The sequence below is a fragment of the Rhamphochromis longiceps genome, linkage group LG5 (assembly GCF_057381845.1).
Source record: "Rhamphochromis longiceps isolate RC_006_pf linkage group LG5, R_longiceps_female_GT1.1, whole genome shotgun sequence".
Taxonomy (NCBI): Eukaryota; Metazoa; Chordata; class Actinopteri; order Cichliformes; family Cichlidae; genus Rhamphochromis; species Rhamphochromis longiceps.
Genome location: NC_140561.1, coordinates 2246851 through 2262436, shown reverse-complemented (window position 1 = coordinate 2262436; position 15586 = coordinate 2246851). Strand labels below are relative to the sequence as shown.

Here is a 15586-nt window from a genome sequence, read left to right as displayed (position 1 = left end):
CATGGAAATAATTTCTCTTTAAAAACAGATACAGAAACAAAAATGTGACATCTATCGATGACATGAAGACAATTTCAAAGGTTCCTTGAAACACCATCAGAATGTGGGCACGTGCACAGCATGAAACAGCTTTACATGCATAAATTAAAGAAACATATTCTAAGACATGCTAAATATAGGTCTGTTTCTCCTTCAGATTTTCTCTGAGGAATACATCCTCACTAAAGATCATTTCCGTCAGTTTCCATCAGCTTATAAAGCATATTCTCACATGTGGGGCTAATTTGCCAGGCAGAATTGTTTTTCAGTTGCTTACAGTGTCCCTTACAGGGTCCTTTGTCATTCTATTGCAATTTTCTGAGCTATAGAGAGAATTGAAACACTATGCTCGCCTCTGTCAGTGCGCCCCAGGGCGGCTGTGGCTACACTGTAGCTTGCCATCACCAGTGTGTGGATGATTGTGTATAGTTTAAAGCGCTTTGGGGTCCTTAGGACCAAGTAAAGCGCTATACAAATACAGACCACTTACCATTTATTTTCACATTCACAAGTGGTGTCAGGGTTAGTGCTGTGTGACAGGCAGGATGAGGCTAAACCCAAATGGGGCCAGCTCCTGATGGTTGCTGCCTTTTATTGGGAAAACAGTTCACACAATACACTAGTACCTCCCCTCGTAAACCCCCCCGGTTACAAAGACAAGGCACTGTATGTATATGTGTGTGTGTGTGTGTGTGTGTGTGTGTGTGTGTGTGTGTGTATGCAGGTAAGAATGTGTGTGTGTGTTTGAGTGAGTGTGTCTCTCTGTGTGCATGTGTCTCTGTGTGCATGACTTCCTGCTCACCAAAAGGATCACAAAAGCAGGAAGCAACATCACAAGAAACAGATCTTTCAGATAGGATGTTTCTGCATAAAACCTCCCCCAGCACAGAGAGGAATGTCTTGATCCTATAGACTGAACTCAGACCTTACAAATTTAAGAAGCATAATGACAAACATTCAACAAATAGACTTAACAGCGGGTTCTCGGGAGGGGCCATGCTGACACCTGCTGCTTTCTTGCAGAAAACACCATGCCCCTCCCGTGTTTTAAATGCACTTTAGAACAGCACACAGCAACACATATGAGTGGGCGGAGAGAGGTATGGGTTCTTTCCCCCCGTTTTCTGTTCGGGAGGAGGAGTTGGCCGTCTGGTCGGGGTCTGGGATGCTGGGCCTCCCTGCTGCTGTTCTGTGTGTCTCCACGGTGGGCAAGTGCTGAGTATTTGTATATGTGTGCATGAGGGTGGGAATGCATGTTTGTGTCTGTGTGTGCCTGTTTGTCTGTGTGTATGTGTCAGGTCGGGTCTTAGACTCCACCTCTCTGGGAACATCTGAGGCCCCCCTGGTGTAGGGATCTATCTCCCACCACCACACTCCCTGCCAGTGGCTGATGCCCTCAGCTGTCAGTGCATTGGTGGTTCTCGGTATCCAGGGCTGGGGGCTCAGATACATACTAGCTCACTCCCGGTGGCTGCTTGGTGGGGCCTGGGCCCTCATAACAGCCCACTAGTCATGAAAACCATCGACATGATAAGCAAAGTTGCACAGATCATATAAATGTTAATTATAACTGCATTTATCAACCTGCTGACATATTTAGAGTTTTTCACAAAAATGTGTTAAATCTACACCTGAACTCTGAACTGCCCTTCAGGCCCAGGTCTAGGTCCACTCTGACACAGCTGGCTGCCGGCAGATCCTGCAGGCACATCGTCACAGCCCCCTGTAGCTTCTGCAATGTGGCTGCTGCATGACCCCCTGTCTGGGACTATCCTAAGCTCTTTCTAGGTGGGTTGCATGATTGTCCTCCTTGGGCTCTCGTGCATTGGGGGGCCTCAAGATATTTGGGGCCTGGATCTCCTCCATGCCTGCTTGATGTCCTGGGGGGCAGGGCTATGGCTCCCCACACCCACTATCAGATAGTGGAGAAACCTTTTGAATACAAAGGAGCTTGCAAAGAAAAGCGTCTGGACTTCTTTAAGTTGCTTGAAGACGTTTCACCTCTCATCCGAGAAGCTTCTTCAGTTCTAAGGTCAAATGGTGGAGAGTCCCAGATATAAACCTAGTGGGAGTTTCCCCCCACAGAGGGACAAAAGGACCCCCTGATGATCCTCTAATCGCCTGAGCCAAGGTGGGAAACTGGGTTTGGGTCCCAATCAGCCAGAGTTTCGGGTGTGTTCATTGTGAAACCTGGCCCCACCTTATCATGCGAATTCCTGAGGTCAGATGGCCCAGGATGTGAGTGGGCGTTAAGGCGTCTGGGAAGGGAACTCAAAACTGGATTATAGATGGCAGAGAGTTGGTGAGTCAAGCAACTTAAAGAGAGTCAGAGAGTCAAGCAACTTAAAGAAGTCCAGACGCTTTTCTTTGCAAGCTCCTTTGACTACGATGACCTGGATGACTGAGAACCTTCACAGACCTTTTGAATACAAGCGCGCTCATGCACACAGGTGTGCACAGACACATACTGTATCTTCCTTGGCTGCTGCGTCAAAGCATGTCATGCATTGTCGGTCTTGCGCGCTGCTCATTAACATTCAATATCTATTGGTCACTTACACTTATCTAGGTTCTTGCTGTGGTTTCTCTTGTGGTTGTTCTCTTTTTGCTTTTTTTTTCTTCCAGCAGGTAATCCAGCAGATTTTTTTTGTCTTTTCTCTCTGTCCCTCTTCCCCTCTATTTTTCTTCCCCTCTCCTTTTCTTGAACTTTTCTATTCTACATCTTTACCTTTCCTATCCCCCAGTCATGTCTGTTCCATTTGTAATATCTTAAAAGTTAAAAATAAATGAATTAAGTAATAATCATAAAGATCATTTAAGTGGACATGGCAAAGCCGTAATAATCCACTTGAAAAAATAAATCCACTGGGCATTTTTCTTGGCCTTCAGAAAATAATTCTGATTGCTACAGTGCCGAACAAACCACCTGAAAAAGCTGCAGGCCTCTCAGCTTGCCCAGCTAAAGTCAATGTTAATGTGAGAATTCATGCCCGTACAATGTCAGACAAGATACGCCAAGGTATAGAAATTATCTCCCCTCCTAAAGACAAAGATTGTTGTTGTAAAGGGAAGCATAAATCAAGAACAAAAAAAGAAACTTCAACAAAAGGACAAACAGAACATGTGTTATGTTTACCTGTTTTGCCAGTGTTCTTCATAGATGTCTTATTTGAAGATTCTATGTTAAAACCCTCCAGTGTCAGCTCCTGATATTCTCTGGATATTTTGGTATCCTTATCCACAATATTGATTGGTGACTGGTTTCTCTCTCCACATTGTGGGTAGGCAGATGCCCAGCCCTCATCTGGCCCATACATACCTGGGGAAAATAAGAAATACAACAGCATCTCATCACTTGAAAAAAAATGTGAATGCAAAACTGAGATATAGTCAAAAGTTTCAACACATCCCCTAATTTAATGTTTTTTCTCTATTTTCATGACGATGTATATTGTAGGTTCTTACTAAAGGTGTCAAAACCATGAATGAACACATATGGAATTATGTAGTAAACAAAAAAGTGTCAATAACTCAAAACATGTTTTATATTTTAGATTCTTCAAAAATCCACCCTTTGCTTTAATTACTGCTCTTGGCATTCTCTCAATGAGCTCATGAGCTCCTGGTTTTTCAACAGTCTTGAAGGAGTTCCCAGAGATGCTGAACACTTGTTGACCCTTTTGCCTTCACTCTGTGGTCCATCTCATCCCAAACCATCTTGACTGAGTTTAGGTCAGGTGACTTTGGAGGCCAGGCCATCTGGCACAGCCTGGAGGTGTGTTTGGTGGTCATTGTCCTATTAATAATTAAATGATGGTCCAACTAAACCCAAACCGGATGGGATGGTATGTCGCTGCAGGATGCTGTAATAACCAGGTTGGTTCAGTGTGCCTTCAGTTTTGAATAATCCCCAACAGTCTCCCCGGCAAAGCCCCCCCACACCATCACACCTCCTCCTCCATGCTTCACAGTGGGAACCATGCATGTGGAGATCATTGTTCACCATTTCTGCACAAAGAAATGGTGGGAGGAGCCAAAGATCTCAGATTTGGACTTATCAGACCAAAGCCGAGATTTCCACTGGTCTAATGTCCACTCCTTGTGTTTCTTGGCCCAAACAAATCTCTTCTGCTTGTTGCTTTTCTTAGTTGTGGTTTCTTAGCAGCTGTTTGACCATAAAGGCCTGATTCACAGTCTCCTCTGAACAGTTGATGTAGAGATGTGTCTGCTACTTGAACTCTACGTGGCATTTATCTGGGTTCTGATCTGAGGTGCTGTTAATGTGTCTCAGCTGGTGTCTCAGATGAAGTTATCCTCAGCAGCAGAGGTGACTCTTGGTCTTCCTTTCCTGGGGCGGTCCTCATGTGAGACAGTTTTGACATAGTGCTTGATGGTTTTTGCACTTTGGGGACAAGTTTTAGCAATTTTCCGGACTGACTGACCTTCAGTTCTTAAAGTAATGATGGACTGTTGTTTCTCTTTACTTAGCTGATTGGTTCTTGCCATAATATGAATTCTAACATTTGTCAAGTAGGGCTGTCAGCTGTGTACCAACCTGACTTCCGCACAACACAAATGATGGTCCCAACCCCATGAAGAAGAGAAATTCCAGAAATAAACCCTGACATGCACACCGGTGAAGTTAAACCATTTCACGTGACTACACCATGAAGCTCATTGAGGGAAGGCCGAGGGTTTGCAGCAGTGTCAACAAAACATAGGGTGGCTACTTTTTAGGATTCTAAAATTAGTTATTTATCAATTTATTGTTTGCCACATAATTCCACATATCTGGCTTCATACATTTGATGTCTTCAGTTTGTATCTACAATGTAGAAAGTTGTAAAAATGAAGAAAAACCATTAAAAAAAAAGGTGTATGCAAACTTATGACTGGTAGTGTATATCAGAGCAAAAGGGCATTTCAGACCTCTCTGAAACCAGCTGACAGGAAGCACTGCTAAATTATGTGAATCCCTATCAAACATTCCACAACTGGGCAATGCTCACTGTCAGCTACCCTGAGCACCAATCAGAGGAAGCTGCTGAAATACAAACCCTTTTTGTTCATGAGGATTTCGGAAGATTTCAAAATGTCATTATTTGAGGGCAGGTTATATTCACAAATTCTGTTTCGTGAAATAATACATATGATATTGACCTCTATATCTGGTTTTGCACTGCTGACTCCTTTTTTCAACCACAACATAACTACAAAGGCCAGGACTGAAATCTCACAGGGCCCAGCTTTAACATCTCAATGTTTACTTAAAGACTTGGGGTGCATTCCAATAGTTCACTTTGTTTAGGAGGGTTTCTAACTGAGAGACATCAGCCAGACATATCTGTGTGGGGGCAGTAATATGAGCTGTGAAAATTCTCCAAAGATTAAGGAAAGGAGCATCATTGCTTCCTTTAGCATAGGATACACTGAACCATCCTTTATGAAAGGATAGGAGAAAATGCCGTCCCATAATTCATTGCGACGTAACAGCCCACCAGTCATGAAAACCATCGACATGATAAGCAAAGTTGCACAGATCATATAAATGTTAATTATAACTGCATTGCAACCGCTGACATATTTAGAGTTTTTCACAAAAATGTGTTAAATGTACACCTGAACTCTGAACTGTGAATTAGTGGCTCAATAATCCAGAAGTGAGAGAATGGTGCAGGCCTACAAACTAAATAAACAATCCAGTGTAAGCTCAGGCAAAAATGGTGCAATAGAGATAAATATTTGTTAGAGGTTGCTCGCTGTGTGCGCACTGCTGAGAAAAAAAAAGTGGCTTGAGAAAAAGAAGCTCATTTCAATTAATTCCTGTCAAAGTGAAAATCCCGGTGTTATTGAGGAACAAAAGGTGGGGCTCACTTCTAAACACTCAGCGTGAGAACTGAATGAAGAGGCACTGAGGCTTTGAGCCATCAATGCAAAGTGCCAATTATGTGATCGTTCTGATAACTTCTGATAACTCTTAGTAGCAACTATCACTACCACCACAAGGCATAAGACATATTTTTTCTCAGCATTAGATTTTGGACAGTCTGTGGTACTGTGGCAGTTTAGTGCAGACGGCGTAATTCACATTTGCGTGACTAATTTAATTCTTCTCCTGAAAGTAAAGGTTTTAAAAATACATATGCACAAGGCAAGCCACCAAATGACACTCCTTTACTTAGTACATTCAGTTTTTTAACATCAAATGAATGCTGTGTGCTGGTTAGTTAATGTTGCCCTAGATCTTCCTTCTACTTTAAAATTCCAACTTTTGCAATGAAATAATATTTTTCACTGCCTGTTCAGTGTGGCAAAGTAAAATGCACACTGTGTAGTCTCTGCACATTGTAGTTTTGAAGACAGTAGTTTTCCCACTAAGGAGAGAGTGTAAAGCTGTTCCATTTTCAGTGCATCGCTTGTCTGCACAATTGCCACACCCAGTTTTCCTTGACTTCAGTGAATTGCATGAGCTGAATAAAACATTATTAACATACAAGTATAGTATATTCATATTTGACTGAACATTCATATGTGATGGAATTATTGACAAATTAAGTATAACATAGAAAAGAAGAAAATGTCATTAAGTAATTTTAAAGTTTAAACCCTGTTTTAAGTCATGGATTTAAAAAAGTCAGTTAGAGAGGAGATAATAAGGTGTGGCTTGAATGATTGTATGTCAGCAACAATGAGTTCCCACTGCAGGTTCAGAGGCAAATGTGAACCTGCAAATTCTGTTTGCATTTTTTGTTTTTTTCTCTGCTCATTTCTGACGTGTTAGATTAAAGAATCAGAAGGGAAAAGTGCATCATCAGATCTGGTTGTGCTCATTCTTACCTCCAACCTGCTTTCTACCAAAGATCAGAACAAGGTCAGCATTAGCTGTTAATTATACAAGTATAATTCAGGTGATTAGATTATTACTTTGTGATTATTATTATTTGATTCCACTTTTCCACTTTTGCCTACTAAGTTGCTTTAAGAAAATATCCTGCAAATAAATTCTAAATTGTGCCCATTCCCTTTTAACCCTTTGTGAAACAGTAAAGGGGAAAAACTGAGATACGCAGGGTGGACCTCCAGACACCAGAGGCTGTTAAAACCAGTCCCCTCACCCATCTATCCAAGCTCTGCTCTGCCTGCTGGGTTAGACTCATAGGATCCACACATCCTGCATTGGGGTGCTGGTTCCACAAATTTATATCCACCACAGTTTTTGGCTTCCACACACCACACCATCACTACCTTCAAGTGAAGTCTGCGCCACATACTCCCATTTAGATAAAAGCTGTACAGTGAAGATCACTTCCTTTGATTTCTTAAGAGCATTTGACATAATCTAGTAGCTGCTACCGGAAATATATGTAATTATCTGCCATCTCATGGGTTACTGACTACCTGACATAAAGATCAAATTATGTGAGACTTTGTAGTGTCCACAAAGGACTACAGTCTCTTTCCCTGTTCACAGTTTCAGTTCCAGTCATCTAGTTGTGGTAATCGCAGATATAGAAACATCTTTTACATAACATGCTACGATTATCTGTAACATAGATAATATGACATTGTACCGTATTTTACGCACTATAAGGTGCACATAAAATCCTTAAATTTTCTCAAAAATCAAAAGTGTATGAATATGTATGCATTCCTGTTGTGCTTACTGACCTCGAACCGATTTTATGTGGTACACGCCACTCAAAAATCTGTCAATAAATGGTTAAGTACGACTTTGGTAAGCTACGAAGTCGCACCGATTGATGGATTGTTGGAGCATTACGGCTACCGTAGTCAGGAACCTCGTGGAGTGATCTGGGTCCAAACTCCACTTCAGCTCCCAAAGTCAGACAAACACTGCGGCATCACTGAGAGTTAAGAACTCTCTAAATTATTTCATCTTCAATAAAATGATGAGTGTTAGTGCTTTACCAGGTGTAACAATTAAGTTTAACATCCAGGCATCCACGAAAACAGAATTTATTAAATATAACAGAGTTAGAAGTTAGCAGAGAGTTAGCTTGCTAGTTTCCACCTAAGCATGATATAGCATGTTCTGACGGAGAGATTTATGAAAAAATTAAAACGTACAGCTCTGCTATCACTTCCAACATAAATGAAGACAGAAAACTAAACAGCAGTGACGTTTGTAGGGTTACTGAAGTTGGGCTAGCTAGCATATAATGATGTGCTATGTGATCGCTAGCGACACAGCTATGTTAGCATAAAATAACATAGCTGTTGGAGCTCAGTCTGGGGGGAGTTCGTTTTTTCTCCTCGTCTTTCCTCATGTTGTGCATTTTCCATTGTTGTTCGGTTCCGGGTCGTTCCATGCTTGTGCGGCTGACCGGCCAGCTACCCAGCCTGACCTGTTTCCCCAATGTGATGTTTGTGTACGGTCAGCAAAGTCAGTCTCTTAAATGCCCCTTGGGGATAAATAAAGTGTTCTGAATCTGATAAACACAGTGAAGCTGAAGGATGAACGCTAACTTTTTCCACTCGATGAAAGTTAACATGAGGGTTCCCGATGGTTAAGGACAAATGCAATCGGATGGCAGGATGCTGTAAACAGACCAAACTTCAGGCAGGAGAAAAACTGAGATAATCCATCCACAATACGAGGTTAGTCATTCACATACTGCAACAACATGGGAATAGAGCAGCTGGAGAGAATTCAACATTAATGAACCATTGGTACAGAAGTGGAGGAAGCAAGAAGTATGAGTTGAGTAAAGTTTGACATATTTGACTGTTTGGTTTCGCTTAATGCGCCTTATAATCCAGTGCCTTATAATCCAGTGCCTTATAATCCAGGGCACATCGTTCATATCTCTCTCTACAAATTACCAACCAGGCATTAAATCTGTTCGGACCAGCACCTACCACCCTCTGGCTGATGGACTTTGAAGTCCATGAGTCATGAGTACAGGGTGGGCCATTTATATGGATACACCCAGGGCTGGACTGGGACAAAAAATCGGCCCAGAGTCTGGAGAGGTTCGAATGTCGGGACTATGACTGGCGATGGTTGAATGTTGTCAGTGCGTATGCCCCACAGGGTGGATATCAGTGAGAGGACAAAGAGGATTTCTGAGTGACTTGGATGAAGTGGTAGAGAGTGTTTCTGGGGGGACACAAAGAAAGAAGAAAATGACCTGCACTGAGTCGCTATACAGAGAGATCGAACTGGAAAGAATTTGCAGCAAATTAGTGTTCTTAAGAATAGATATGAAAAAAGTGAAGGTGGTGTGGTGAGGGTTAGACAGATTATAAATGATTATATCACAGGGACAGCTTACATTGAGCAGCTTGGAGGGAAAGTTAGCGAGACAATGCTAAGATGGTTTGGACAAGTGCAGAGGAAGGATAGTGGATATTATATTGGACAAGAAGATGCTGAATATGCAGCTGGCTGACAGGAGGACAAGAGGAAAACCATAGAGAAGATTTGTTCATGTCTGGCTCTGTGGTGGGAGGTGAAGGGGTGTGGTGGAAACAACATCTTAGTGGAAGTGTGCCTTTTTTTTTACCTGTCCTGTCTGACACTGTAGCAATCAGAATTATTGTCTGAAGGCCAAGCAGAATGCCCAACAGATTTACTTTCACAAGTGGATCATTACGGCTTTTCCCAACTAGTCCACTTGATTGCCATAGTTTGTTCGATCTTCATTATGTATTTATGTATTTTTACTTTTAAGTTATTACAATTGAAACAGACAGGAGCGGGAGATAGGAAAGGGGAAATGAGGGCCAACAGGAGGAGAGGGAAAGAAAAAAGGAGAGAAAAGACACTAAGTGTGACTTTTTCTGTCACTTGTCTTTCCCTTCTGTGTGTGTGTGTGTGTGTGTGTGTGTGTGTGTGTGTGTGTCAGTGGTGGAGGTTGAAGGCTGCCATCATCCTCTCAAGGAGAATTTTGTTTTCCAAATTCCTTCACGCTCAGTTGGACATTAAAGTGGGATTAATGGTTAGCGGCATGCTGACTGACGGGGTCAGTCGGACATGGGACGTGGTGTGAAATCACTTCTCTGTGGGCCTGTGACAAATAGCTGACAGGATGGCCATTCCTTCTAAGAAAAAACCTAGCCTGAAAAGTATCTCCTTATATAGCATGTCTGACCATGCAATCCAAAAAGAACTGCATAGCATGCCAGAGGAATTGAAAACTGGAGCATGCACAATTGAGGCAAATGGCCAGAGACCGACCACACATGGAGGACAGCAAAGACAACTCATAGGTGTTTAAATTTGGGCCCGCACCTTCAGAATCAAGACATTGAGGGTCATAATCATGTTTTATCATTTCATAGGTGATCCCCTTCGCCAAAAATGACCAGTGTTGGGCAAGTAACTTTGAAAAAGTAATTAATTATAGTTACTAGTTACTTCTTCAAAAAAGTAACTGAATTAGTAATTGAGTTGCAAGATTCTAAAAGTAATTAATTACTTGAAAAGTAACTATTGTGTTACTTTAAAAAAAAGTTTAACCCTCTGGGTTCCAGGGTATAATTGGCCATTTGATGTTTCCTCCACATTTCACCTTTAAAAACTATTTACTTTGTTTGGTCTCATTCTTTTCAGCACAGCCTCATGTGTCTGAATTTACAGTCATGTTTTCATTTTGATATACTGTATTAACACAATTGATCTGAAATCAGACAAAAAACATAAAATCAGAGTAGAAAAAGTGATATTTTCACCGTAACAACCACAAACATGTTTAATGAATCATATTTCATAACTTTCAATGCAAATATAAATTGTCAATTTTAAAATCATATGTACAAGTTTTGCAAACAAAGTTATTTGCAGCCATTTCAAACTGTTTACAGAACAATCAGCTGTTCTTCAATAAGATGCCACAAATTATTTGTGCCACTCCAAATATTTCTGTCCACTATAAAGGAAACATCACAGCCTGATACCTGCAGGTCTGACAGCAGCAGGTGTGTCACTCCTGTTTCTACCTGGAGACAGCAGTCGCCTCATTGTTCTGACACACAACACAAAACTATCCACAACACTACACACTAACTACACAAGACAACACGTTATCTACACACTCCAAACACGCTAAACGTCACAAATCTCTCACATCTCAAAACTTGCTGTCTCTCCTTTTCTGCTCTCTCTCTCTCTCTCTCGCGGTCACTCCTAAATCTTCCCCCTCTTCCTAAACAACTAAATGTCATGTTGCCATATCATTTTTTGATTGGTCGACATGGTGCATTTTTCCACCAACACGAACGGGTTGTTTGTTGTTTTGTTTTCTTGGTCATAATCAGAGAGTGCTCGCAGCGCTGTGCTTAGACAGTAAACATGACGAAACTATTCAGGAAAAAACGCCGCGTACATATTGTTTATCATGACTCTGGTTTTGCGTGGCCTATCAACACAATTTAAAAACTTGTTGCTTTGTCATCTTGAAGTGGTCATGTGATTGGCTTACCACGACTACTTTATTCTTCCTCAGTCAAACAGCAGCACTCGTGCGATTGTTTTGCCCCCTGAGCTCCAGGTGTTTTGCCAAAAACTGATCATCTGGCAGAAAGTGATCACTGTCCGCGGGAGCGCGCAGCTGCTTAAAGCTGTAGCGCCCAGATTACTTACAGCTACTTCCTGCAGCTGATATAAGATGCGGTAAACTGACACAGCTTCAACCGTCTGTTTGTTGAAAAATAGTAACACGACTGCATTTTCTTGTTAGTAACGGTAACGGCATTGTAACGATAGAAATAGTAATTAGTTAGATTACTTGTTACTGAAAAACGTAACGCAGTTAGTAACGCCGTTACTTGTAACGCCGTTATTCCCATCACTGAAAATGACAGAAAGCATGATCAGCATCAGGATAAAACAAGGGTAAATATTGGCAGAGTGGCCTTTCCCATGATGAAAGGAGTTGCAGAAAGGATTTTAAAAGTGACACAGAGGTCACCAGATTTCGGTGCGACAGGTAATCCAACCGTAGTCTAAATTCAATTTTTTGGATTCTGTCTTGGCTGACCAAAGCACAGTCAAAGGCGTAATGGTACAGCTCGATTTACCAGTAGCATTACAACAGCCTTCCAGTACCATGGGACAGGTTTGTGACAAAAACAGATTTCACTAATTCCACAAGTCATCTTAACACATGGAGTTTATCTCCTATAGCAGCCTATATGTTTTTCCATGGGCACACTCACTCTGATCAGCTCCTTATGACATACACAGCAGACACACTGACAGTAGACAATGTCTGAGGAATCAATTCTATTGATGTTACCCATTTAGTCAGTTGGAAGTCATCATGTTAGTCATTTTAGCTTTTTTAAAATTTGCAGTAGTACTTAATCCCCCTGCCGCTGCGCGCACGCACGCACACACACACACACACACACACACACACACACACACACACACACACACACACACACACACACACACATACATACACGCACACACACAAACACACACACACACGCACACACACACGCACACACACAAACACACACCCTCAAAAACAGCGACAAAAAGAAAAGCCCCAGTGCCTCAGGGAAGAGTAACACATGCTCGTCATTAAAGTTCATAAATAATTCCTGATCACATGTGGGAGGTGCTGTTTCCCAAAGCTCTGATTGTTAGCCCTGCAGGGGGTGTTTTTGTTTTTTCTGATACTTCTGTCAGAAATATATATTGCAATATATACGTTTTTAAGGATTTTTTTTTTTAAATTAAGACATCAAAAGACATGCAAAGGAAAACATTTTTTAGTGTTTAGATCTTTATGACTCATAGAGTGCTTCAAACACCTGTCCTGTAATAATATAAGATAAGGAAATTGATGATGAGGATGAACCCAAAACATACACATACACATGTGGTCAGACAAGATAAACAAAGTCTCTATAACATAAGATAAACACTCAGTCATTAAGTCCAAAATGCAATAAGAAGTAATATATACATCTTTATTGGTCCCTACCAAATGCTCAACACTGTTGATTTACTATGTTATTATTGTATAAACTTGCCCCACAAAAACTAAAAAAAGAGAGGAGAAAGTATAGATACCATGACGGCTATAATTCAGATATAAATTAGCATAACTTCATAATATTCTTCCAAAAGCAAGTTTCAAAAAGTTCTTTTAAAACTAAATAACAGGTGAACATTGCTGTAGGTCCACATGTAAACTGTTCCACAGTTTCACTCCAAAAGTTACAGTTTTTACAGCCGCTAGGACACATTTCTCAATACTTAGGTCACTTTTGCAAAACTCTTCACACAATTCTCCTAACTGACCGTCAGCTTGGCAAAGCAGTTCATTTCACATTCAAAATGCACTACAACTACCAAAACACTTTATTCAGGTCTCAAATAAACTCATTCTTCCAGAACACTAGCAAAGGTTGACAGCCGACAAACACACTTTGTCACCCACAAAACAATGACCTAAAAAACACTTACAACATGTAGCATTACACAGTGTTTTCTTGTGTAAAACAAGGACACATCTCTGTTTATAATTTCAATATATGTTACTGGAATGAATCAGACATCATGCAGAATTCGTTAATATTTGTTTATGTATTTTTAGTTTTTTGCACTAAGAAATCGCAAAATACAAGAATTTGTATACACACCATCCACTGATACACATACAATAGTAATGCTAATCTACTCGGTCTTCTCCATTTGGCCACAGGTTCTCATCCACATCACATCTTATGTCATCTAGGGCAACACACCTAGGAAAGAATCTTCTGGCTGCCAGAATTGAAGGAGTTGAAAGATTGAAGCAGTAACACCTGTGTAGATGTTCATCTACAATGAGAATCAGCTGTGGCTGGTTAAACTGCATTTTTAGATTTAAAATATGTTTCAATGAAATATTGCTGTTGGATTTTGCTGTCTTTTCAAGTTTTGCATTGTGTTATTGTTTTGACCATAAGTTTAACATTTTTGAAAACAGTATGTAAGCACATGCAAAATGTCCTGTACGTACAAAGATTTTTGGCAGTTGTTGTGTCTGAGTGAGAAAATAATTCATGAAATTTGAGAGATGTAGTCATTGAATGCATTTTGTGCCAAAACAATGATAACTGGTCCTCAGTTTAGCCCACATAGACTTCTGTTGTGCTCACTGTGTGAGGAGTTTTGCAAAAGTGACCTAAGTATTGGGAAATGTGTCCTAGCGTCTGTAAAAAACTGTAATCCTGGCAGCCGTTTTCGTCAAGCTTAATGCTGCTGTACATTAACACAGTACAGCACATATGCTTTGGTCTTATTATGGGACTCTCTGCAAAACGAAATAAAACACCGGTCTGTATCCAACTGGCGTCAGTGGAACATTCCACATCCTCCAGTTACAAATAAGGATAAACTTGCAACTATTATCACATTTACTTTGGATCTTTTTCTCAGGCTAAGTAAATCATAAATTACTGTTTGTGAAGTGATGAAGTGTAAATGTGCTGGATCTAGCTCAGAAAGTAGAAGAGGTCATCTGTGCTTTGATTGCTGGCTGATACAGTCTGCATGCCAAAATATCCTTGAGCACAATGCCAAATCCTGATGTGTTCATCCGAGTGTGAATGTTGATAGAAAGCAAAAATGTTTGTGAGAATGAGGATAAAGTAGTATAAATGATTTTTATAGAGCAGAAATTCACTATATAAGAATCAGTCAGTTTAAATGATTATTATTGAATGAAAATGATTTAACTTTTTAGCATTATTCATTAAGTGTTTTATTTGCTCATTATCTGGAAGAAAGATCGGCGTTTGAGGTGCATTAAATACACGAGTGTTCGAGGGGTTTTACAGCCTTAAAACATCTGTAATAATTGTAAAAAATAAAGTTGGCTACTTTGCGGATTTCACCTATGGCAGGTTATAAGATAAGATAACCTTTATTAGTCCCACACGTGGGACTATTTTTAGAACGTAACTCCCGCGATAAACGAGGGACCACTGTACATGACATAAACAATTTCAAATGGCTTCTTTCTGCCCTCGAACAGTATTTACAGCAGCAATACTTTAACTTTTCTTTGGACTTTGTCTCTCTTTTCATTTCTGAATTTAGCCTCTTAAAAGTGCCAAAGATACCATAAGAAATGTGGCATGTAAATGCCCAATGTTTATGCATTTATTTCAGTTTGGCTAAGATTTTAGGCCAAATTAGAATTAGTGCTTAAAATTAGTGGTTCAAATTTGCAGGATGTACAGAGGAGGTCAGGACAGAGGTCTACAGCCATCTGTAAAACATCCTGGAGGCTCTATCGTGGTTTGGGGCTGTATTTCAGCCAGTGGTGTTGGAGAGCTTGTTAAAATGTGTTTACAGTTTTTTACAGTCGCTAACAAGCGTTTGTCCAAACAGTTGTCACATTTGCAAAACTCTAAACACAATTAGCACAGGATCGGTCTGTTGTGGCCATACCATTCACACATTTCATGTCGTGTTCACCCAATATGCAGTCAGTGAACACATTTCCACAATGCTTACATTTTCTTAACAGACAAGTTATACCTCCCAACAAAACTATGGACTGTTCTTGTAGTGTCTACG

General features: G+C 40.7%; 1 protein-coding gene across 1 annotated transcript in view; it reads right to left on the bottom strand.

Moving 5' to 3' along the window:
- The window catches only part of LOC146669036 (receptor-type tyrosine-protein phosphatase gamma-like), a 368084-nt gene that overhangs the window by 110082 nt on the left and 242416 nt on the right, over positions 1-15586 (bottom strand). The window contains exon 3 of the mRNA XM_085405467.1: positions 3176-3358. Within this exon, the coding sequence (XP_085261593.1) occupies positions 3176-3358 (183 nt within the window). The remainder of the gene's footprint in view (positions 1-3175; positions 3359-15586) is intronic.